Source organism: Pleurodeles waltl, chromosome 2_1 (genome assembly GCF_031143425.1).
Source record: "Pleurodeles waltl isolate 20211129_DDA chromosome 2_1, aPleWal1.hap1.20221129, whole genome shotgun sequence".
Taxonomy (NCBI): Eukaryota; Metazoa; Chordata; class Amphibia; order Caudata; family Salamandridae; genus Pleurodeles; species Pleurodeles waltl.
In genome coordinates, this window is record NC_090438.1 from 111,279,269 (window position 1) to 111,303,373 (window position 24,105).

Below are 24,105 nucleotides of genomic sequence, written 5' to 3' on the forward strand. Positions count from 1 at the left end.
CAGGAAGGCAGAACAAAACAATTTCTTTGGGAGAGGGGTGTTACACCATCTCCCTTTGGAAATAGGTGTTACAGGCTGGGGAAGGGTAGCCTCCCCAAGCCACTGACAATGCTTTGAAGGGCACATTTGGTGCCCTCCTTGAATAAACCAGTCTACACCAGGTCAGGGGAGTGACCACTCCTCTGTCCATCACCACCCCAGGGGTGGTGCTCAGAGCTCCTCCAGAGGGTCCCTGGGTTTTGCCATCTTTGATTCGAAGTTGGCAGGGAACTCTGGGAGCACCTGAGTGGCCGGTGCCAGCAGGTAACGTCAGAGCCATCTCCTCATAGGTGCTTACCTAGTTAGGTGACCAGTGCCCCTTTCAGGGCTATTTAGGGTCTCTCCTTTGGGTGGTTCTTCAGATTCGGATTTGAAGACTCCAGTAGGAATCCTCTGCATTCTCCACTTCAACTTCACTGAAGAAACTGCATCTGGACCCTCCCGGAACTCTTCAAGCTGCAACAAAGAAGCAAGACGCCTTCTGCAACATTGTATCTTCAGCTCCTGCCAGCAACTGCAACTGTTTCCCAGTTGTGCATCCACTGTGGACAGCTCATCTTCAGCCTGCACCACAAGAGCGAAGGACTCTCCTTTGGGGTTGAAGGAGTCACTCCCCTGCTTCAGCAGGCCCCAACTGCAACGATGACCGGCTGCGTGGATCCCCTCTCTTGCTGAGCTGTGTGGATCCTGCATAGCGGGTGGTGGACTGAAGTGGTCCCGACGGTCCTCACGTCCAACTGTCCAACTTTGGTGAAGGTAAAAGCCTGCTTTCCCAAGCAAGACAGTACCCCTGTGCACCGTGAATTTTGCAGCTGCTACGGCTTGTTGGCATCCTTCCTCCAAGCCCTTCGTGCATCTTGTTTCTCTGGCCCCCAGCACTCCATCCTGCAAAGCACAGCTTCCTAAGTGGTTCTCCGGCAACGTGGGAGCCTTGGTCATAGTACTGTGTGGGCCTCTTCTGCAACTTCTTTGTCCCCATGCTGTGGGGCTGCTGTGCGTGCTGCCTGGTCTTCTGTCGGCTCTCTGAGTTGCTGAGAGACCCCTCTAGCTCCCCCTCCTCGGTAGAGCCCACCTGGTCCTTCCTGATCCCGGGCAGCACCATTTTCCACTAACCGCCAGTTTTGCATGTGCCAAGGCTTATTGGTGGACTCCAGCGACGCAAACCAGACTGCAATCCTCCATCCAGCGTGGGACATCACTTGCATCCTCCAGGAACCCGACTCCGTCTTCTGGGGTGCAGTACTGACTGTTCTTCTTCACCTGTGGTTCTTCTTTTGCACCTTCATCCGGATTATCAGGGGCTCATGTTCTTCCTGGACTCTTCTGTGCTTCTTGAACTTGGTCCCCTTCTTCCACAGGTCCTCTGGTCCAGGAATCCTCTGTTGGTCTCTTGCAGTCTCTTCTGGTTCTTGGATAATTCTTTTTCTCGTTTGTGTGTGTGTGTGTGTTCTGGGAATGTTCCTGTGATTTACTCCTGCTCTCGTGGTTCTAGTACTTACCTTTTGGGGTTTTTTAGTACTCCCAGCTCCCCTCTACACACTACACTTGCCTAGGTGGGAGACTGACTTTCGCATTCCACTTTCTTAGTATATGGTTTGTGCTCCCCCAGGCCCATTTCTAACTATTGTTATTTTCACTAATTGCACTGTTTTCTAACTGTTTTTACACCTGTTCCTGCATACTAGAGTATATAATTTATGTATTACTTACTTCCCAAGGGAGTATAGCCTCTATGGTATTTTTGGTATTGGTGTCACCAAAATAAAGTAGCTTTATTTTTGTAATACTGGGTGTTTTCTTTCATGTGTAGGAGTACTGTGTGACTACAGTGGTATTGCATGAGCTTTGCATGTCTCCTAGATGAGCCTTGGCTTCTCATTCACAGCAACCTCTAGAAAGCATGGCTTCTAGACACTGACTACACTACACTAATAAGGGATAACTGAACGTGGTATAAGGTGTAAGTACTATAGGTAACCACCACACACCAGGCCAGCCTCCTACATGCATCCATCAGGAGAAACCTGAGCTGCTTTTGCAAGGTATTCTCTTTCTGACCTTCAAAGAGCTTTAGGAGCAGTTCATTTACATTTGGTACTTTATTTGTTAGCGTGATTATATGCATGATGCACACACATCATTGAGAGTTGGGGCCACCTGCTACATAAGTGTTTTTCAATTCACATGCATGTAAAGGGAGATTGTGTTCCAAAATAATCTTTTGACCAAATTCCAACTCTAATTAAAACAAAAGCTGACAAATGTTCCTGCTGTATCTCCAGGCTTGCATCTGTATTTTATGCAGCCTTTGTCTGCATGATAAAGCCTAAGATTTTATAATGCTCATAAATGAACCTGACTCAGATTTGTGATGCATACCCTGATCCACAATCACTCTCTCCTTTAGCCACTATGTACATCCTCAGCCATGTTCTGCACACTCTTGAGAAGTCTATGCACTGTCTAAGATATATCATTCATACTACGTACATACTCTCTTCACACACTGTGCCCATACCCTTAAATACCCTTTTCCTGCGCTAGTCCCATTCTCTGCCCCCGTCCTTCATGTCTTCTGCCCCAATGTACACCCCTAGTGCTTTGCACCCTCAGCTTGCAATAGAAATCCTACACAGAGATCACAATCGGTGGTAAATGTGGATCGAATCCAACACTAGATTGCATAATACATTTATGGTACATGAGCTGTAAGAATGCCTGCCCAATTTCTTTTATGCAAGCCCTTCTTACTACTGAAGATACATCATTGGCAGCCTAGATAACATCCGTGTTTACTTTGTAGGATGTTGTGCTAGTCCTTGGCATTGACTAATATCCCACATATCCAAACTCTTCTACAGAAAAAAAAAGTAGCAGACTTCCATCAGATGACCTAACTAGGGAAGAACCCTCTAGATACATACAGCGATCCCCAGGCCAGGGGAAGGCTGTGTAGGAGCTTAGCCTCACTACAACCAAAAAGTATAATTTCAATCCCAGATTTAACACTTTCCAGAACTCTTCAGTACCTACAACAAAGGTGTGACTTGAATGCGGAATCGGGCCCAAGAGGAAAGCATCAAGAGCACCTTTCTTTCTTGAAATAGTCACCCGGGCTCACGGGCATCTTTACTGCCAACGTGATATTTGAAGGATCACACCACTGACTCCTCTGATCGCTAACCCCGTCAATCGCTACATCAGTCTAGAAGATCTAGAGAGTGTAGTGGTGTAGACTGGAGTGGTGCAGAGCAGAGTCGAGTGGCATAGAGTTGAGTATTCAAGATGTGGTAGCACACTGCCCTTACAGAAAACACATTTGCAATTGAAATGACCATTAAGTTTACACAGACATACAGTTTTACTAATAAAACTATGCAGTGTACAAACAATTTGTAGGAATGGCATCACCTAGTGTATTGATGGGTTTGATCTTCTTAAAGTATTCCAACACACTTCAAAATTAACAAAATGTGCCCCACTTGTGCTTGGCTAATTCTGATCATTTCTAAAATACTTGCACAGTTCGTTTAAATGTTATGTGCTAGACAAAAAACCTTTTGTCTACCCCCAGTTTCTAGCAAGATTGTCACATAAATCCTCTCACTATGAAGTCAGAGAAAGAAAAGTAAACACCAAGCCCCCTCGGAAGACAGAGCCTGACATTTGACCTCTGTCTTTAAATGAACAGCAAATATGACAAGATAAGAACAAGATTTACAGGCATGTTTACAGAAAGGAGCACTAGTGGAAGAATACAAGGAGAGGCAGTGTGAAAAGTCTTTGCTCCTTGGGAGGGACGAACTGAACCTGGACAGCTTAAAACAATTAAATCAACAAATAGAAAGCCAGAAAATGTTAGTTACAAACCACAGACCAATGGTAAGCCACAGGCAGAGTGTTTCTGAATGTCCCCAAGATGTCTTTAGCAAACCGGACAGCTGCACTGTCTAGTAGGCTTCGACCTGAAAATAAAGAAGGAATGCAATAAAGGATAGAAGGAATTTAAATACTAATATGTTGGGTAAATCAATTAACAGTATTTGAAATATCTCACCCACTGAAATTCAGCCCCTGAAACAGCACTTTGATACCAACTCCTTTAGCAGAATCATTTTTTTCTCCATTTTATCTATCCCCAATCCACTATGAAAGTGGGAGCTACGTTCATTTTTCATAAATTGTGTCTGTTGATGACTCCGTTTTTATCCTGGTGTTTTTTCACAAACCCATACAGATCACGTTTTCTCTGACTACTTTATGCTGTTTTAAAATGTTTTTTTTTTTTTACAGAAGGATGAAACAAGTTTTGTCAAGTAAAAAATACGATTTCTGTGCTCTTTGGATTGTGATTCCTCAGTGAACTAAGCAAATATTGTCAAAGTTAAAGACATGTAGAACGTCTTAATGTATACACATGAACTTTTATTTATAAAGAAATTCAGTGATTAATTGGAGGTCATATTAGAACTTGCCACATGAATGTTCCTCTAGCGATTTTAAGGTAAAATCAGAACAGTAGCCCCCAATTTATCCGAGTTCTGAATTAACCCTGGCACCAACACTTTTTTTTCTTGTTCACCAATGCTTAATCAACATTTCCACAGCCCCATCTCCATATAACACACAAAGCACTTCTAGCTGTGTGCAGTACTTTGTAAGAAATACATTAATAGAGTTTGTATAGAGTCTTAGATGTGACCTTCCAACTTTCTCACACCTTGAGCAAGAGCACTCTAATCTGTCCTCATCCATACAAAATGTAATTAGATCCATTCTAACCTGCACGTATGTAGATAATGCAGAAGACATCATGCCCTCCAAGCTTTTACTGCTGTGTCTGACCTTGGAAATGTAATAGGAAAGTCGTGTAAATGATGACTCTAACATGTAATTCAATCCCACCTTTGTTCCCGGGCTGTTTTTGCTGCGCCTGCTATAGCAGCAGCTCCTGCTAATGCAATCATCTCTGACTGGCCTACGTTGTAGCCTTTTTGCCAAGAGGAAAAAAGTATTTGTTTCATTTTAACGTAACACAAATTATATTAGTGAGATTGTTAGATTCTGGAGGGTAAAGTGCAGATCCAATTAAAGTTCATCATGACCTGAAGGAAAAAAAAATCTCATTTGCTTCTTTTCTTACAGTGTGCAGTTGTGTCACTTGTTTGGAAAAACTCAATCTTCCGGCTATAGTTCACGATCTAACTTGCATTCTCATATATATACATATATATCTAGCTCTGAATATAAAATATTGACCCCTGCCACATTTTCAGGATCTCACGTAAACCCACAAAAGTAGATAAAACAAACTGAAATTGAACTGTTTTACATAGTTAGTGGTAATGTTGAGCATCTGACATAAATCTGACCCTTGTGAACTTGAGTTGGACCCTTTCACTCCCTGTTTGGTGGGGGTGGAGGTAGGACAGGCTGGGGACTACTGGGCTCCAACTGTTGTGACTGAGATAGTTTGCCACTGTTGTCCTGGAGTCCATCCTTCAATGACTTTGCAATCTGGGCCCAGTACCCCCTTTGTAAGGCCCAGTGCCTATCTTAGAGTGAAGAAACTGCTTTACTATCACAGCAGAACGTAATAGGACACTTTTCAATGGGGCTTAGTTACTAATCCAACTACAGTACTTAGTCAAACAACTCACTAAAGTGTACTACCCCATCCTAAGAGTGGTTATCTTATTTATAGAGGTTTAACTTTAATGTAATCGAAGGCACAGATTAAGCAGGGGTGCAGTTAGCTTTGAGTTCAGTTCAGTTCTCAAACTCTCGCTGTTCCTGCTGCTGCACACACTTTGCACATCTAGCTCAGCCTTTCATCACCTGCTCATGCTGTCCCGGTCAGCTAATGCTGGGAGGTGCACCTTCGATTGGTATTCTCAGCTGTATTTCAGATGACATGAGACTGCAGTGGTGGTTTCATTAGGACTGAAGCTGTAGTAAGGGAGAAGCAATACAGTATCCCATCTTGCCAGATGCATCATCCAGGCCGAGATCCCATAGGCGCTGCTTGTGGACAGCTGCGGCCTCCGAGCTATGTTCACACAGAGGGTGCTTCTTTGGGCAGTTTAGGCTTCCAGGCCAACGTCTGCTTCAGTGGATATTGCAGCTCTTCCTCTGGAGTTGCTTGGAGGTGGGCTGCTGCAGCACCAAGTGTGCAGACGTTGCAGGGATTGCGGATAGCACAGTTAATTTCTTGGCTTGATTCTGTACACAACCCAGTGCAGGGGCTGTGATGGGAGACCGTTCATGTTGTGAAGGACGGCACTGGCACAGAGATGATTTCGTAGTTAGTTTATTTTCAGTTCCAGTAACAGATGTGACCTCCACCTCAGCCAGCTCCCAGTAACCGTCTGAGGCAGAATGTCACGCTTCCCATGACAATCTACAAAGATTCTATTCATAAAACACACATTATAACATATCCTCCTCCTTTATATAAAAAGCCCCCCACCCCTCTTGGTTCTCAACTTAAAGGTTACTATAACTTATCCAAAACAAAGTTAGATTGAAACTTGACTTATGGTAGACATAACTTAAAACATGACTACTTTACATAATCTTTTAAGTATAAAGGAGGACGCCTTTGTCTCTGCTCCTTCGAATGCAAACGACCCTCCCCGGGACTCTGTTCAAACTCCGGAATATTCTGAGGAGACTCAACCTCTGATGTTTGAGAGATTGTCACACGCTCATCTTCTGAACTCCGAGAAGTTGACATCCCACTTTTGTCCAAATTCTTTGGTGCTCCAACTATGGACCTAGCGGTCTCATCATCAAATGTTAGAGAGCCTGACTCACCCTCTTTTCTATAACTCTGACTTTCTGAGAGCACACCTTCATCCTCCATCAACATAGACCCCTCACATTCACTCCTCTGTGTACCGTACTTCGAGCCCTGCACACCAAATCTAGCTACCCTCCTAAGATTCCACTTTTCACCATTTTCCAACACAACGTGCCATCTCCCAATATCCTTAACTTTAAACGGCCCTCGAAACTTGTTTAATCCTCCAATACATCGTCCAGATTTTATTTTTACCCAATCGCCAGGGACAATTTTGTTACTGTGTTTTCTTGCTCACTGTTGGCATTCCTGCACACCTCCATTCCCTTCCAATAAAGCTTTTAACCAAAACGGTGTCAACTTGGTACTAGGCTTCCGACCACGCATTAACCCAAAAGGCGAAGATACAAGTGTGTTGTTCTCCGTAGTCCGATATGCCCACACTAAATCACTCACGTCCTTCCCTACACATAGTCTATTCACCAAGGCTAGTTGAATGGCTCCCTTAACCATCCTATTAGCCCTTTCTACTGCACCGTTACCTTGAGGATTATAAAGAGAAGTGCGTGCATGTTTCACGCCGCACTCACTTAAAAATTGTTTCATACGATGTGACGTAAGTTGAGTACCGTTATCGGTGACAAGACAGTCTGGGTAACCTTCCTCACCAAAGATTTCAGATAATATCTTTATTGTAGAAGCAGTCGTCACTTCCGCCATGAACTTCACGACTAGCCACTTGGTATTCAGATCAACCAAGACAAAAGCAAACTTCTGATTGTGATTCACACCTGCAATTGGACCAATAAAATCACCACAGACTGTGTGCCACGCTATGCCTGGATCCTGCATGGTCCCACACATGGATTGCTTACCCACCTTCAACCTTTTCTCACTTTCAATGCACTCAGAACACCTCTCTACCCAGTTTACTACATCATCGTCCATTCCTGGCCACCAAAACTCAGCTCTGAGACGCTTTTTTGACATAGTTTGCCCTAAATGTTCTTCGTGGGCAATATCAAATAACTTTTTCCTAACACCTAACGGGGGTATCAACCTTTCTCCCCGTACCAAAACTTTGCTGTCTAAAATAGACAATTCATCCAAAACTTTCCCAAATGGCCTAAGAGCTGTGGGGAACGTACTTTCTCTCCTTCCTCCTTCCACTATCATCTTGAGTACTCCCTTCAACACTTCATCATGTGTCATCGCTTGTTCCCACTCCTCTTTACTCACAGCCCCCAAGGTCCAGTGTACTACATCACAAACACTTGCAACTGCCCCTTCACTCTCATACTTTAACACGCCTTCTTCGTCAACCGACTTCCAATCCAAAGGTAAACGTGATAGGCAGTCTGCCTGCACATTCTTCCACCCAGGTACGTATTCTAGAACATAAATGTATTCCTGTAATCTAGCTGCTAACCGAGCCAGTCTTGCCGAACCCTTGCCAGCCCCACCAGAAGACAAAATCTTCATCAAAGGTTTGTGGTCCGAACGTAATGTCACTCGCGTTCCCCATATGTAAACTCTGAAGTACTCCATACCCCAAGCTGCAGCCAAAGCTTCCCTCTCAATAACGGAATAATTGCGCTCAGAATTTGTTAAGGAACGCGAAGCAAATGCAACGGTCTTTTCACCTGTTGGATGTATCTGCGCAAACACTGCTCCTATACCGTATGCACTCGCATCCACAGTAATTACTGATCTCTTCCCTGTATCAAAAGGGGTCAGTATGCCAGCAGCACACACCTCCTCCTTTATGGCCTCAAAACACCCTTGTTGCGTGTTAGACCACAAAAATCTTACACCCTTCCTCAATAACATTTTCAGTACCTCCGTCTTAGAAGCAAAATTCTTCACAAATTTTGAATAATACTCTATCATTCCTAAAAAGGACCTCAATTGATCTTTGTCTTGAGGTGGTGGAGCCAACCTAATAGCATCTAATAAGTTACTCTTAGGCTTGATACCATCACCCGAGAGGGTATGCCCAAGATATTCTATCTCCCTGACCAAGAACACACATTTGTCTTTCCTCAATGTCAACCCAGCATTAGAAATTCTATCAAGGACCTGTTTTAAGGTGAAATTATGATTCTCGACTGTGTCTCCAAAGATTAAAATATCATCCTGGAAGTAAATGACACATTTAAAATCACGGAGTACCTCACTCATTACTCTCTGAAACACACTGGCCGCCGAACATAACCCAAAAGGCATTCGGGTAAATTGGAACGTGCCTTCCATGGTTATGAAAGATGTAAGAGGTTTAGAATCATTGTGCAATTTGACTTGATGATAAGCATGTTTCAGATCTAATTTCGTGAAAAATTTACCACCCTTCAGTAGAGTCAAAAGTTCATTTATGTTGGGAAGGGGAAAATTATCTGCAACTACACATTGGTTCAAGCTCCTCAAGTCGACGCAAAATCTCAACTTATTATCAGCTTTGCGAGTAATTACAACCGGAGAAATCCACTCTGAAGTCTCCACTGGCTCAATTACCCCATTTTTCAACAGTTCTCGCAATAATTTGTTAACTTCCTCCCTAACCACAATAGGTACCCTTCTAACCTTATGCTGGATTGGCATCGCCCCTTGTTTCAATTTAATTTTGTGCACATACCCTTTGAGTTCACCCATTTCCTCACGAAACACATTCTCCGCACCCCTGATAATGTCTTTCAACATCACTTCCTGTACTACCATAACGGGATTCTGCGCACGTGGATTTATGACAATGTGTAAGTCATATTGATGAGCCCACCCGAGAATCGGTGGACCTGATTCCGCCACATATACTCTTCCCTCAACCACCCTTTCACCAAAGATGATGTCAGCTACCATATAGCCTACAATATCGATTTCTTCACCCTGATACCCACCAGGGTTGATGTCTTTTGGCAACAACTTGACATCAGGCCAATTAGACATGAACAGTTTCTTTGGTATGATGGTGTATAAAGACCCCGAGTCAACCATTAAATGAATTTTCACTCCCTTTATAAGAAATTCAGCTGTAGGTCTTTGTCTCCCATTGTCTTGATGCCCAACAATCAATACTCTGTCCGCACGCATACTCAAAGCCTCATCTGGTTCTTCTGATAACACTGCTACCTTCGTCTTTGCAATCCCTCAACACATCCTTGCAAAATGTCCTTTTTGCCCACACTTCCTACAATCCTTTCCTTTCGCAAAACAGTTTCTCACCCCGGTACTTTGACTATAGCTGCCACAGTTGTTGCATCCCTTACCAATTACTCTCACATTCTGACCACCTTTACTGCTTTTACACGCACTTGCCCCACCTTTGCTACCCATAGCTTCACTGTCTGTATGCTGACCAATAACTGACACTCCAATTTTCTCTTCCCTCTTATCCATCACTCTCATGCAGTACTCAGATTCTTCAATTACTTTAGCTATCTCAATGGCATCTTTCAACGTAGGATTTTTCGCAGCCCACAATCTCTCTTGTATCTTACGACTGTTACACTGTACTATAAGTTGGTCACGTATCATCTCTTCAGTCATTGGACCAAACTGGCATTTTAGCGACAATTCTCTTAACCTGGTGACAAAATCATCGATCGACTCCCCTGGACATTGTGGCTGGGTATAAAATTTATGTTGCCTAATTACTATATTGCGACCCTTTGCAAATCTGATTTCTAAGCGCTTACGTGCATCAGCATAAACATCCACATCAGGTTGATCTTCCTGAATGGGTAACGGAGGTAGGTACTTAAAAATGTGTTGTCCTTCCTTACCCAAAGCATTTAATAAAATCGCTTTTTTTCGCCCCAGGGAAAAATTACGCCCATCAATTGCCTCTAAATAATTATCAAAAACATCTAACATCAAAAACATCTATCAAAAACATTCTTCCCACTCAAGTGACGGCTCACCTGGTTGGGGTAAGAACAGAGGTGGTGGTGCAATGGCTTGTAAATCCATGTTGTTATTGTTCAATGACGAATATCATATAAACATATATCTATAGCAATAATATATATATTAAAACTTGATGAAATACGCCAACACCAATTGCCCCCCCCCACTAGTGCACTGTCTCTGCAAAGTACTGTTAGTGCCAAGAAAGCATGAAGAAAAAAAAAACGTTGCATTAACATGCGTGCACATCGCAGAGGGTCCCCATCATGGCAACAGGTACGGAATTAGTTCAGCGTGCTGCCAAAAGAGCAAAGAAAATGATCCCAAAATCAATATAAAGACTGAGTATTAGCTCAGTATATGCTGTCTTAGGTGTCGGTGTGAGCATCAGAACGGCCTTTCCTCTAGTGCTTGCATACCGGAGGTAGTCCTTAGACAGATGCCGGAAAGAACACTGACTGCTAAACAAAATTGTGTTCCTGCGCACTCTGAACTGCAGGGTTACCAAGATGACGCTGCGCTCCTACACACTTTCACTTGCTGTGTGCGGCACTCAGGTGAGATTTCGCTCCCACGCGCTTCTGCTTGCCGTGTGGCACCAAGGTTGCGTTGCGCTCCCACGCGCTTTTGTTTGTTGTATGGCACCAAGGTGACGCTGCGCTCCCACGCGCTTTTGTTTGCTATATGGCACCAAGGTGACTTTGAGCTCCACGTGCTTTCGCTTGCTTTTGTGGCACGAGTGTTCCACCAATGTTTGAGTTAAAGCTGCGCGTGCCCGTATCAACCGTTGATATGTAACATATGATGACTTGCACCACAGACCTCCACACTGGCCCAGTTAACAAAACTGTAAACAAGACACTGACCGCAATAGTTAGCCTTGCGCTTACACGACCTCCTTGGCTCCCAAACACAAAGTCTGATGGAAAGCAGCTGCTGATCCAGAGACAACTCAGCACACAAATCTTACACGATGTCTGTCTGCCATCTCACATCTGAAACCAGCTGATCGGCGAAGTCTCTGGATAACATCAGATTAAGATTCCGACGCTCCTTACACAGAGCTTTTCCTTCCTTCGAGATAGAGATCACACCACTCCTTCACTGTAAACGCTGGCTCAAACTCGTCGCCAAATTTATGTTGTGAAGGACGGCACTGGCACAGAGATGATTTCGTAGTTAGTTTATTTTCAGTTCCAATAACAGATGTGACCTCCACCTCAGCCAGCTCCCAGTAACCGTCTGAGGCGGAATGTCACGGTTCCCATGACAATCTACAAAGATTCTATTCATAAAACACACATTATAACAGTTCACAACACTGATTTTCTGGGGCTTCGCTCCCAAGGGTGTTTGTCACACTGGGAACCCAGTTGGCTTCTTTTCCTGGGCAGTGTATCCTCACGCATGGCCAGGCACTCTCTTTCCCTCTGAGTAGGCAGGCAAGCTTCTAGGTACTGGTCAGACCTTGAGCTTCTCCAGCAAGTTGTGCAGACTTTAGATGATGCCCCCTCACCTCTGGGAGACTGGCTATTATGCAGACAACAGATTTGGTCACACAATAGCTCTTCATTGACAGAAGGAAAAGGAATCAGATTTATATACGGATCAAGCGCCATGGATCAATCTGCATGAAGTAAGCAGGTGTTTTATTACCTTATATGCGTTGATCCCTCGTCCATGGCTACACATGAGTACAACAGATTCCTGCTCATGAATGCACAGCAACCATAGCCACCTTGTGTGCGAACTTCTGCCGCTTGTGTCAAATCGAGCGTTGCGTTTGCATTTGCGAACCTACAGAGCCAGAATTCAGCTACGCAGATACAGAAAGTGAAGTAATGATGTGAGGTCACGCTGCATGACCTCGCACGGCAGCCATTTTGGGTAGCATTTGGTATGTTATCACCGCTGGTGTCTTACTTCCTTGATACTCCTGTTGCACATCAAGCACATTTGAGGCTATAAATTGTGGAGGAATCTACAGCACAAAATGTACATCTTTATACAGTCAAGGAGTCGTTACAATTATATTTTAACTATATTCTACCTAAAGATTTTCCCTTGGTCCAGTGAAGTAAGGACAGTGAACTAGTGTTTGTGTGAAGAGTGGACACCGGACAACTCCATACACCATGAGTACACAAAATTATAATATTAATCTTCCACAAGTCTTTTGGGTGGCGGGATCAGAACCTTCTTTAAAGTGGCAAGAATGAAAAGCATATTATACAGGGAGTGCAGAATTATTAGGCAAGTTGTATTTTTGAGGATTAATTTTATTATTGAACAACAACCATGTTCTCTATGAACCCAAAAAACTCATTAATATCAAAGCTGAATATTTTTGGAAGTAGTTTTTAGTTTGTTTTTAGTTTTAGCTATGTTAGGGGGATATCTGTGTGTGCAGGTGACTATTACTGTGCATAATTATTAGGCAACTTAACAAAAAACAAATATATACCCATTTCAATTATTTATTATTACCAGTGAAACCAATATAACAACTCAACATTCACAAATATACATTTCTGACATTCAAAAACAAAACAAAAACAAATCAGTGACCAATATAGCCACCTTTCTTTGCAAGGACACTCAAAAGCCTGCCATCCATGGATTCTGTCAGTGTTTTGATCTGTTCACCATCAACATTGCGTGCAGCAGCAACCACAGCCTCCCAGACACTGTTCAGAGAGGTTTACTGTTTTCCCTCCTTGTAAATCTCACATTTGATGATGGACCACAGGTTCTCAATGGGGTTCAGATCAGGTGAACAAGGAGGCCATGTCATTAGATTTCCTTCTTTTATACCCTTTCTTGCCAGCCACGCTGTGGAGTACTTGGACGCGTGTGATGGAGCATTGTCCTGCATGAAAATCATGTTTTTCTTGAAGGATGCAGACTTCTTCCTGTACCACTGCTTGAAGAAGGTGTCTTCCAGGAACTGGCAGTAGGACTGGGAGTTGAGCTTGACTCCATCCTCAACCCGAAAAGGCCCCACAAGCTCATCTTTGATGATACCAGCCCAAACCAGTACTCCACCTCCACCTTGCTGGCGTCTGAGTCGGACTGGAGCTCTCTGCCCTTTACCAATCCAGCCACGGGCCCATCCATCTGGCCCATCAAGACTCACTCTCATTTCATCAGTCCATAAAACCTTAGAAAAATCAGTCTTGAGATATTTCTTGGCCCAGTCTTGACGTTTCAGCTTGTGTGTCTTGTTCAGTGGTGGTCGTCTTTCAGCCTTTCTTACCTTGGCCATGTCTCTGAGTATTGCACACCTTGTGCTTTTGGGCACTCCAGTGATGTTGCAGCTCTGAAATATGGCCAAACTGGTGGCAAGTGGCATCGTGGCAGCTGCACGCTTGACTTTTCTCAGTTCATGGGCAGTTATTTTGCGCCTTGGTTTTTCCACACGCTTCTTGCGACCCTGTTGACTATTTTGAATGAAACGCTTGATTGTTCGATGATCACGCTTCAGAAGCTTTGCAATTTTAAGAGTGCTGCATCCCTCTGCAAGATATCTCACTATTTTTGACTTTTCTGAGCCTGTCAAGTCCTTCTTTTGACCCATTTTGCCAAAGGAAAGGAAGTTGCCTAATAATTATGCACACCTGATATAGGGTGTTGATGTCATTAGACCACACCCCTTCTCATTACAGAGATGCACATCACCTAATATGCTTAATTGGTAGTAGGCTTTCGAGCCTATACAGCTTGGAGTAAGACAACATGCATAAAGAGGATGATGTGGTCAAAATACTCATTTGCCTAATAATCCTGCACTCCCTGTACTAACTACATTAATTTACTGCATCAATCAGTCAAAATGGCTCTGGAACAAAAGAAAAGAATCCTATTACATTCGCTAGGACCTGCAGGGTTAAACGTATATAGCCAAATGACTAAAGTACATGCTTCAGGTGATATAAATGTGTATGATTTAGGTTTATTAGAGCTTGAATACTACTTTGCAACTAAAGTGTGTTTGAGTATTACTAGATTCAAATTTTTCCAAAGAAAACAATGTAAATCTGAATCTGTAGATAATTATGTCTCTGAACTTAAAAAGTTGGTATTAGATTGCAAATTTGGTGGTTTACAGGACGAATTGAGTAGAAGTCAAGTAGTCTTGTACGCTTCTAACCCTGCGATTCAAGAAAGACTTTTGGTTAACGGTGATGCTTCTTTGGAGGAAATCCTAGCCATTGTGCATAAGGCAGAGATTTCAAGTAGATGTGAAGTCGCTCACAAACAAGATGTATATGAATCTGACATGGTTAGAAAAGGAGCTTCAAAGTTTAATAGTAGCAAAACTAAAGGGAAGGAGAAAGCAGGGTGTTACAGATGTGACCGTATGGATCATTTACCATACAGCAAGAACTGTCCCGCAATTAAACACAAATGTAGTAAGTGTGGTATTCTATGTCATTTTGCAAAAGGATGCAGGAAAAAAAATCTAGGGTTAAATATGTAAATAACTTAGATGCAGAAGAGGAGGAATATGGAAATACTCAAGTACAGAACTCAGTAATGAATGGGAGGAATAATTTGGTGTTAATTATTAATGGCAATTCATGTAAAAACTAAGCAGAATGTTGGATTGAGTTTGTTGGAGTGGATGTTAAAAGTTATGCTGACTCTTGAGCCCCCTACACCATTATTAACAAAGAATTGTGGAAATCTTCTTTTGTACAAAAATTAGGTGAACACTTGTTGGAACCTGACATACATCCTGAAGGATATAGTGGTGAAAAATTGACATGTTGGGATACAGATGGTTCGTGTCTAAAATGAAAAACAGAGAAACCAGAGGGAAATTGTATGTTGCCGAAGCAGGTCAATGGGTTCTGGGATGGTTTGACCAGAGAAAGCTACACATCAACCTGGATCCTAATTTTAAAGAGCAAGTTTTGGTTGTGGGTGAGGGCACAACTGTGGGTAATAGAATGCTTAAACAATTTGTCACTGTGTTTAGTAAGGAATTAGGCAACCTTAAAGTATTTGAACACAAGATAATTCTAAAAAATTATGCAGTACCTGAGGTGCATAAAAATGGCAACATATCAATGCTTGTAAGAGATGGAGTCTCCAAAGAGTTGGATAAGTTGATCACTGCTGAGATATTAGAGCCAATTGAAGCATCAGATTGGATTTCACCCTTCGTGGTAGCCAGGCGAAGTAAAGGAAAGATAAGATTTTGTGGATTTATGCCATTGAAATAATTTAATTATAGATAGATTTCCCTTGTCCAAAATAAATGAGATGGTTATGTGTTTAAAAGATGCTAAATGGTTTTCCACATAGATCTTTCTTCCGCATACCATCAAAGTTCATTCTCACCTGAATCCATGAGATTAACTTCCTTCATTACCCCTTTTGATTGTTTCCAATTCAGAAGGATGCCATTCAGTTTGGCATCAGCAGCTGCTGTCTTTCAGAGACTCTAATCTTGTCCCATAATGAGAAAGGATGGAAATTTACTCTTGACAGTGGCAGAAGTAGAAGTTCTTCCATGGATGGGAAATGTGGTTGGAGGGAAAGTGAATTTGTAAACACTTAATAGATTTTCACATGAGCAAATCTACACATGCATATTTGCTCGTGCTAAAATACATTTCGCAAATATTTTCTAGGAGTAAGATTTCCTGGTCTGCTTCGGTAAGTTCTTGGGAATTAATGAAAGCCAATAATTCAAAGACATACCAAGGGCTCCCTTTTGTGACTTTCTTAAAGAATTGGGTCCCTAATTAGTCTGGTGTTAACAAAGGCATTTTGTTTTTATTAAACTCCTATTTTGTTCTCTATCTATCAGCTGGCTTTACTGCTCTTCCACAAGAAGCATATATTGGCACACAAAGTAGTTTAGTTCAGTGCCAGGTACTACTGTGGCCGCCAGTAGCGTAACAAAACTGTGTTTGTGTTGGGGTTGGGGCGGCCTGCAAGGAACATGGAGGCCCCCCCCTCCAGACTCACTCAGGGTAGGTGCTGTGCTGGGGGGGGAGGAGGGGGCCCCCTGGAGGAGGGTCTGCGGGGCCTTTGTTACGCCACTTGTGGCAATGTGTGCTTTTTGAGACCAAAAACTTTTTTTTCTTTTTTTCTTTTTGCCAGTGTTGGTTACAGTGGTGAGGGCCTGGCTGCTCCCACGGCAACAAAGTGTTACAAAATCCATGCCAAAACAAGACACGCATTACAAAACAAAAAAATTGTTAGCTCAGTTGGCTTTGTCAGTGTTTGTTTATTTTCATGTTTTCCATAATCTTGGTGAAAATGGTTACAGTCATTTTCCATTTGGAATATTTTTTGGAAATACTAGCATGCATCAACACGTTTTGCTACATGACGTTTCAAAGAAATAGCACCTAAAATTACTTAGAGGCGAAAAAATAATTCCTACTTGCACTTTTTTCTGAACATTTTATTTTGAAAGCAAAGAATCATCACTCTTGCTTACAAGCTTCTGCAAACATTTGCATCTAATCAGAGAGCATTCTGGGAGCATTAAACTTAATCTCATATTGTTCAACTTTTCAAATGTGTGTACACTTTTTTTATTTATTTTTTTCTGGAACCACTCTCAGTAGTGACCTTAAAACATGTATTTACAATTCTCACCCTAATAATGAAGTCTTTTAATTAATGAACCATAAATAAAAGTTCAAACAACATTAACATATGGCCACACACATTACCTCAACTGCAGACAGTTCCCTTCTCTGTAAACTGGCAGTCAAAGGGTTTATGCTGCAGGGGTTTGGGCTTACTTGCCCCAAGGACAAAATACACATGAAAACCTGTTGCCCTTGACCCCAAACAATATTTCCCCGGCGTCAGGCGATAGGAATTCCTCATCACTGAGACATAGGGTCAGACATTTAAAAGTTTTAAAGGTCTTGGAAGAAAAAGGTCTAACTATTGAATATTCTAAATGTAAATTTGCAATACAAATGTCATTTATTTAGGTCATGTTATTGATGAAGTGGGGGTTAAACCAAAGGTGACTTTAGTTACAGCTATTGAAAACGCGCCTACACCATCTGGTAAGGAGGATGTCTGGTCTTTTCTGGGTATGGCCGAGTTTTGTGTAAAGTATACTTTGCGGAAAAAACACACAATATCTGTCAATTACTAAAGAAGAACTGCGTTTGTGTTGTCCCCTGACTGGGAGGATGATTTTAAAACCATTATCATCAGCTATTGCAAATGCAATGGCTTTATGGAGTTTTGACCCTTCAGCAGAAAGCATCATCACTACAGATGCCAGCAACAAAGGTCTTGGGGCAGTCTTGTCCCAGATGGACAATAAAGGGAGAGAGAACCTTATAGCCGTATGCTTTTAGATCTTTGTCTCCCAGTGAAGAAAAATATCCTATTATCGATAAATGAGGCATTATCTTGTGCATGGGCTCGAGATCACCTCAAGCCATTTATTTGGGTGAAGAACTGTCTGATTCTTTATGACCATAAACCTCTTATTAAAATCCTAACTACGGAAGGTTCAGTCATGAACATGCTCCACGGCTGATAAATCCTTGCATACTTAGCGCCCTCCGATGATTGATGGATACATTCCCAAAGAACCCTGGGGCACAGTTGCTTTTGATTTTGTGGGACCTGTAGGTGAACCACAAAACTATTTACTAGTTTTAATGGACTTATTTTCTAGATGACCAGCAGTTAAAATAGTTGACAGAGCAGACACCGATGCTGTCTTAGACTTTTTTGACAACACTTTGTCACACAAGGGTATGCAGGCATCTATTGTGAGTGGTATTGGTGTTTAATTTCTATCCAGAAAGGCCAAAGCATACTTTGAGAGATTGGGAATGAAACATAGAACCACTTCCTTATATTATCCAAGTGGCAATGGAATAGTGGAAAGGTTTAACCGAGTATTAAAAGGCACCATTCAGGTAGCAGTTAAAAGCAATAAAGAATGGGTTAACCAAATTGGGAAAACCGTTCGGGAATATCTTGTTACATGCAGTGATGCCACTGGGTTATCTCTTTTGTGATTAGGAGAGGTAGAAAACCAAGGTATAAGTATAATCCAGGATGGCTATTTTCAAATGGGGTAGAAGTGTTGTTGAAGGAAGAGTTAAGAAACTTTATACAACTTGTACATAACAAAAGTAAGAAATATTACAATGTAAAGCATGGATAAAACCTACAAGAATTGAAGTAGGGGATTGGGAACATCTGAAGAAGCCTGGGTTGGTGTGCAAGGGAGAGAGCAAATTTTATGACCCTGAAGAAGTAGTAAAAGTTTTGGAGGATGCTGTAAGACTAAGACATGGAGAAGTTTGGAACCTAAATGGAATTGCAATTGGAAGGAAGATTAACCGTAGAAAGGATGATGAATTTGAATGGCTTGAAGATGAGGGTGAAATAAATGAGTCTCAAAAAGTACCTGGCCCTAGTGAGCTAAATTGGATGGTAAGATACACAGGACATTGCTATTAATGAGTAAAGGGATGTAGTAAGGGACAAACCTATGAGTATGAATACATCATGTAATGGAGATGATGTAGGGACCAGTTCAAATGATATAATGGACGAGGACTCCAATAAAAATTCTATAAGGAAGAGGAATGTTCCTGGGTGGAGATTGTTGACAATAAGAAGATACCACCTACTTAATCTTTAGCCGTTACCATTATATTTAGCATTGTCCATTATATTTTGCATTTTTTATGCTCAACAATATACTCTGTTTTTTTCATTAGCCCTTTTTTCCCCTACAGGGCATATATTAAGATGTATAAAGATTTATTGGTACGAAACTGTTGAAATTTATTTTTATTTGTTTTTTTTGTTGTCTCATTTAGGAGGGAAAGGGGGGATGTGTTATGTTGCTTTATGTTACTTAGACCCATGGAATGCCAAGGGTGGCTGACACCCATGGAATGTTAGTATGCAGTTGTGAGAGTCAGTTCATGGAAGGACACTGGACTGGAAGCTGTGTCCTTCGCTGCTTCTCAGCTATGAATAAACAGTCAACTATACTCGTGAATCGGAGTGTTTACTTCCTAGCAGGTAGTTTGAAACTCACTTTTATGCACATCTTCCAGAAAGGAATGTGGAGCCACTGTTTGAAAAGGAACTCACTCCTTCCAGTTCTGAAACCCTAGATTCATTTTCTGGCTGTTCTGCCAGATCCTTTGTGCAGGACAGTTGACTCTCAGAGCAGGTAGCAATGGTTCTGTGTCCATACAAGAATATCCAAAATAAGGGCCCAGTGGAGTGTGAAGTCTCCGCGGTCTTAAGCCTTCCTGAAGCACTAACCAGGGACGTAAAAACAAGGGCAGAAAAGTGAAATTTGACTACAGTTTAGTAAAAAAAAAAAAAAAAAAAGCTGTGAATCATATTGTGCCATTCGGAAACCTGTCAGGAGCCGAAAACACAGAACTGCCTTTGAGGCAACAGTCAGTACAATGCATCTAGGGTAGGGGAAGCCCCTGGTACCTTAAAGAGGCTAGACTCCTATTCTAAGATTTACTTATGAGTTTATCAGGCTGCACTTTTTCCTACCTTTCCTTTTTTTATCTTTTGAATCTTAAATGCTGCTATGCAGGCCTGAAATTGGTTCTCTGTAGTCTTAGACTCGACATTTCAGGACAAAGTTGCCTTCGATAGGCCTTTCATATAGAAGCTTGCACCTTGTGTTTACAATTGTATGGGCAACTACATCTAAATGATGTGTTCCCTGGTCGACACACCATGTCATATTTTATTTTATGAAATACCAGCCAGTGGTTACTCAAAAATTCTTAAGACCAAGAATTTAACTTTTGGCAGTAGAGCTTTTATGTTATTGCAGCAAAGACCATGAAACCCCTTCGTGCTCTCCTGTGCTTTCAGCTATTTTGCAGGACACCGAAGACCCTGCTTTTTAATTGTTAATTGGATCCTGGCAGCTCTTGGTTATTTTAACATTTTTCCCTTTGTTTGCTGTTGGAGTCGTGGTGTTATGTCTAAAACACCAATAAACTACCGTGAATGGTATACTCAACAAAAATTAAATAACATAACTTGTGAACCTTCTGCCATGGCACGGTGTGCCCTAGTGAACCCACATGTAGTAAGCAAGCTATGGCATGAACTGCTTGGTGCAGGACTGGAATCTGGCTTTACCACACCCAGCAGCAGCGTGTGATACTTCAGAAGGGCGACGCCTTACTTATAAATACATCTCACACTAAGGCATTTGGATCTTGATAGGTGTTGCAAGTGATCTCTCAGAGGCCAGACAAGTCATCCTGAAACATGATTGTTGGGCACACCCCACCATTATTACTCTGTATTAGATATGCTGGTGACAATCTGCAGGAGACTGATGCTGTGGCATGCCGCTGCGAATCTGCTATTACTGTACAGCAGCCATGGAGTAACTCTAAGAGGAAAACAAAACATCCCTCTACTTTACGCATGGAATGAACCTATCTTGTAAAAGTAATCATTAACTACTTTGCGTATTAGAACATATGAGTGAACCTGTGGCCATCCTTTGTACGGTCTCTGTGTGTCCACTCACTTCATCATCAGTAGGAGGAGGAGAGGGATAGAGAGAGAGACACTTATTCCTGAAACTATTTGTTAACAATCTCAGATTAGCTTATTTTTACTGCACTCGCAAACCTCTATCTATATGGCGACGTCTCAGCGCAGTTTCTCAAGGAATGTTTCTCCAGCTGAAATGATGAATTTTGTTAAGAGTTGTTCACATCATTTGCTGATAACTAGATAACTCTCCCTATTGTTAGGAATATGTCCCTGGGACACTAAATATACAATTATTTTTTATTTGGTTTTAGATTTTCTTAATGTGGCTAATTTTCGCCCAGTTTTGACGTCTGCTGCCAGCAAACTTGAGCAGACTGACACCAACCAAATATAAATATTTGTTGAACTATTCTTCAGTTTCATTCTTGCAGCCTATTTCACGTCTAATTGTGTTATTTTATCCCTGTGTGTCTTACTGTGCTCTTCATTGACATATTCTACGTTTGTGCTGGTTTTAAAAGAAATGGAGCCCGATGTGCGACTTTTTGTTTTGCGACTTGCAATTTGCGTTCCATTTGCGAATCGCAAAACAAAATGTACAATAGTGTGAACCATATTGTTTATGATTCCTAAATGGGTCGGAAGGGACCTGCCTCACTAATATTCTTGAGGCAGGTCGCAGTTTGAGATCCATTTGGGAGTGGCCGCACTCACAGGGATGGTGGCCTGCTGGGCTCATGTCTTTGACTGCTTTTCAGTAAAGCATTTTTTTTTTTTAATTTTTTTTTTTAAATGCAGCGGAAAACGGGATGCATTTCAAAAAGAAAAATGAAAAGTTTTCCTTTACATTTTTCAGAGCAGGCAGTGGTCTGTAAAAAATATTTTCGCATGCATTCACAAAGGGGAAGTGGGTGCCGTGAGGACCCCTTCCCGGTTGTGAATGGCTTAGCACCAATTTGAAATTGGTGTTAACTGCAATTGTTTTGCGACCACATGCACGGTCACAAAACAATCCTACATACCACTGCGACTCACAATTAGGAAGGGACGCCCCTTCCTATATGCGAGTCACAATCCCTATTTTGCGAGTCTGCGTACTCATTCGCAAAATATGGGTGGTACACGATACCTGATCATTTTGCGGTTGCAAATGGTGATTTTCACCTTTTGTGACCACAAAAAGGCATTGTACATCGGGCCATAGTGTTTTACAGGCTGTTTTCACTTAAATTAACTCTGACATATGGAACCCAGCTAAAGCGTGAGTGCGTAAGTCGGATAAGTACTTGCCCAATATCCACATAAAGTGCATTCCTGGTGAGCTCACCGGAAGAACGGTTGGATGTGACCCAGCACTAAAGAAGTTCTCTACCCTACACAACTACTGTTGCTGCTACTATCATTTTGTTATGCACAGTAGTTGGGCTGGCATGAAAGAGGATTGAAGATGTTCCCCTTTCTTGTGGACATAACTGTTCCCTTCCCTTCCTAGGGCCTTGGTTATTGTATCAATAGTTCTTTAAAGGGGAAAGTGCCCTTGGCTGGAATTATCCTGAATGCTTTGGGCAGTATAATTTGTTGGATGGGTGTAAAATGTGATTTGTGTCAGTTCTTCACACACTGTTGTCTCTTTCTCAGGTGTCTCTTGGAGAAAAGAAAGCTTTCATCATTTATGACACAAAGATTCAGACTCCAGAGTCTCTGCGAGATGCTATTGAGGACATGGGTTTCGATGCCGCGCTTTCTTCTCCCAATCCACAACCGGTGGCAACAGACACAACTTTTCTTAACATTTCCGCTCTGTCGACCTTATCGGGTGAAGAGATTAGAACTAAACTGCTGCAGGTCCAAGGGGTTCTGGATGTGAAGACCTCATCGGAGCTCACTGCTGCTTCCATCACCTATATTCCCAGCTTAGTCGATTCTAGCCGTATCATGCAGCAGATTCCAGGGGTGGGGATAGAGCCTCCTGCCCCTGAGAAAACCACTTTGTGTTTGGAAGACCCCCGCTTGGTTCAGGCCAGTGAAGTGGTGGTGAAGATGAAGGTGGATGGCATGACCTGTCACTCCTGTACTAGTACCATTGAAGGAAAACTTGGAAAACTGCAGGGGATACAGCGAATCAAAGGTATTGTATTTGTGAAATGTGTAGATTTTTTATTTCTGGCTCAAGCTTTACTCCATGATTGCTGGATGCTTGCCAGTTTCTATATGTGTATCTAAATCTAACTGGAAAACCTACTCTGTGGTTATCATGAAAATTTGGCATAGGACCAGCCCTTGTGGAGCTATGCTGGGCAGCTGTGTTTACAGCTTCCCTGCAGAAATACATACTAGAGAACTTTCTTATGTGGTATTGTGCCTTATACAGTGTAGCACTCTGTCTTAGTCTGTTATCAAAACTCAAAATGAAGTTGTGTGAAGACCTGCAGCCTCAGTTATATTTAATTCAATTTATTTTTTGTCTAGCTCACACTATACCTTGCGTGGTAATCAGGGATGGGTGGAACTTGTGGAGTTTCACTCTGCAGAATTTCGCAGAGTTACATAAAAACTCTGCAAGATTCTGTGGAATTCTGCAAACAGGCAGAAATCTCATATCTCGATGTAGTAACATGGCATAAATCTGTGGAATCTCTTGTTTATGCAGGGGGACTTCAATGATTTTAATTTCCAATGGTGTTTCTTCCTCCAGCTCTCCTGGGTTGCTGACGTGGGTCCTTAGTATATGCCTCATCTGCATGAAGCAGAATATTGAGCCCTGTCTTCATGAACTGGAGCCACAAACAGGTTATAATTTCAAAGAAAACTCATAACCTATTATAGTCCTGATTGATTGCGCTCACAAATCAGACTTA

The 24,105-nt window shown here is 42.2% G+C and overlaps 1 protein-coding gene across 2 annotated transcripts in view; it reads left to right on the forward strand.

The window, feature by feature from the left end:
• Window positions 1-24,105, forward strand: part of ATP7A (ATPase copper transporting alpha) — a 307,765-nt gene that overhangs the window by 51,377 nt on the left and 232,283 nt on the right. For both annotated transcript variants that reach the window (XM_069211097.1, XM_069211107.1), the window contains exon 3: window positions 22,886-23,375. In XM_069211097.1, the coding sequence (XP_069067198.1) occupies window positions 22,886-23,375 (490 nt within the window). The remainder of the gene's footprint in view (window positions 1-22,885; window positions 23,376-24,105) is intronic.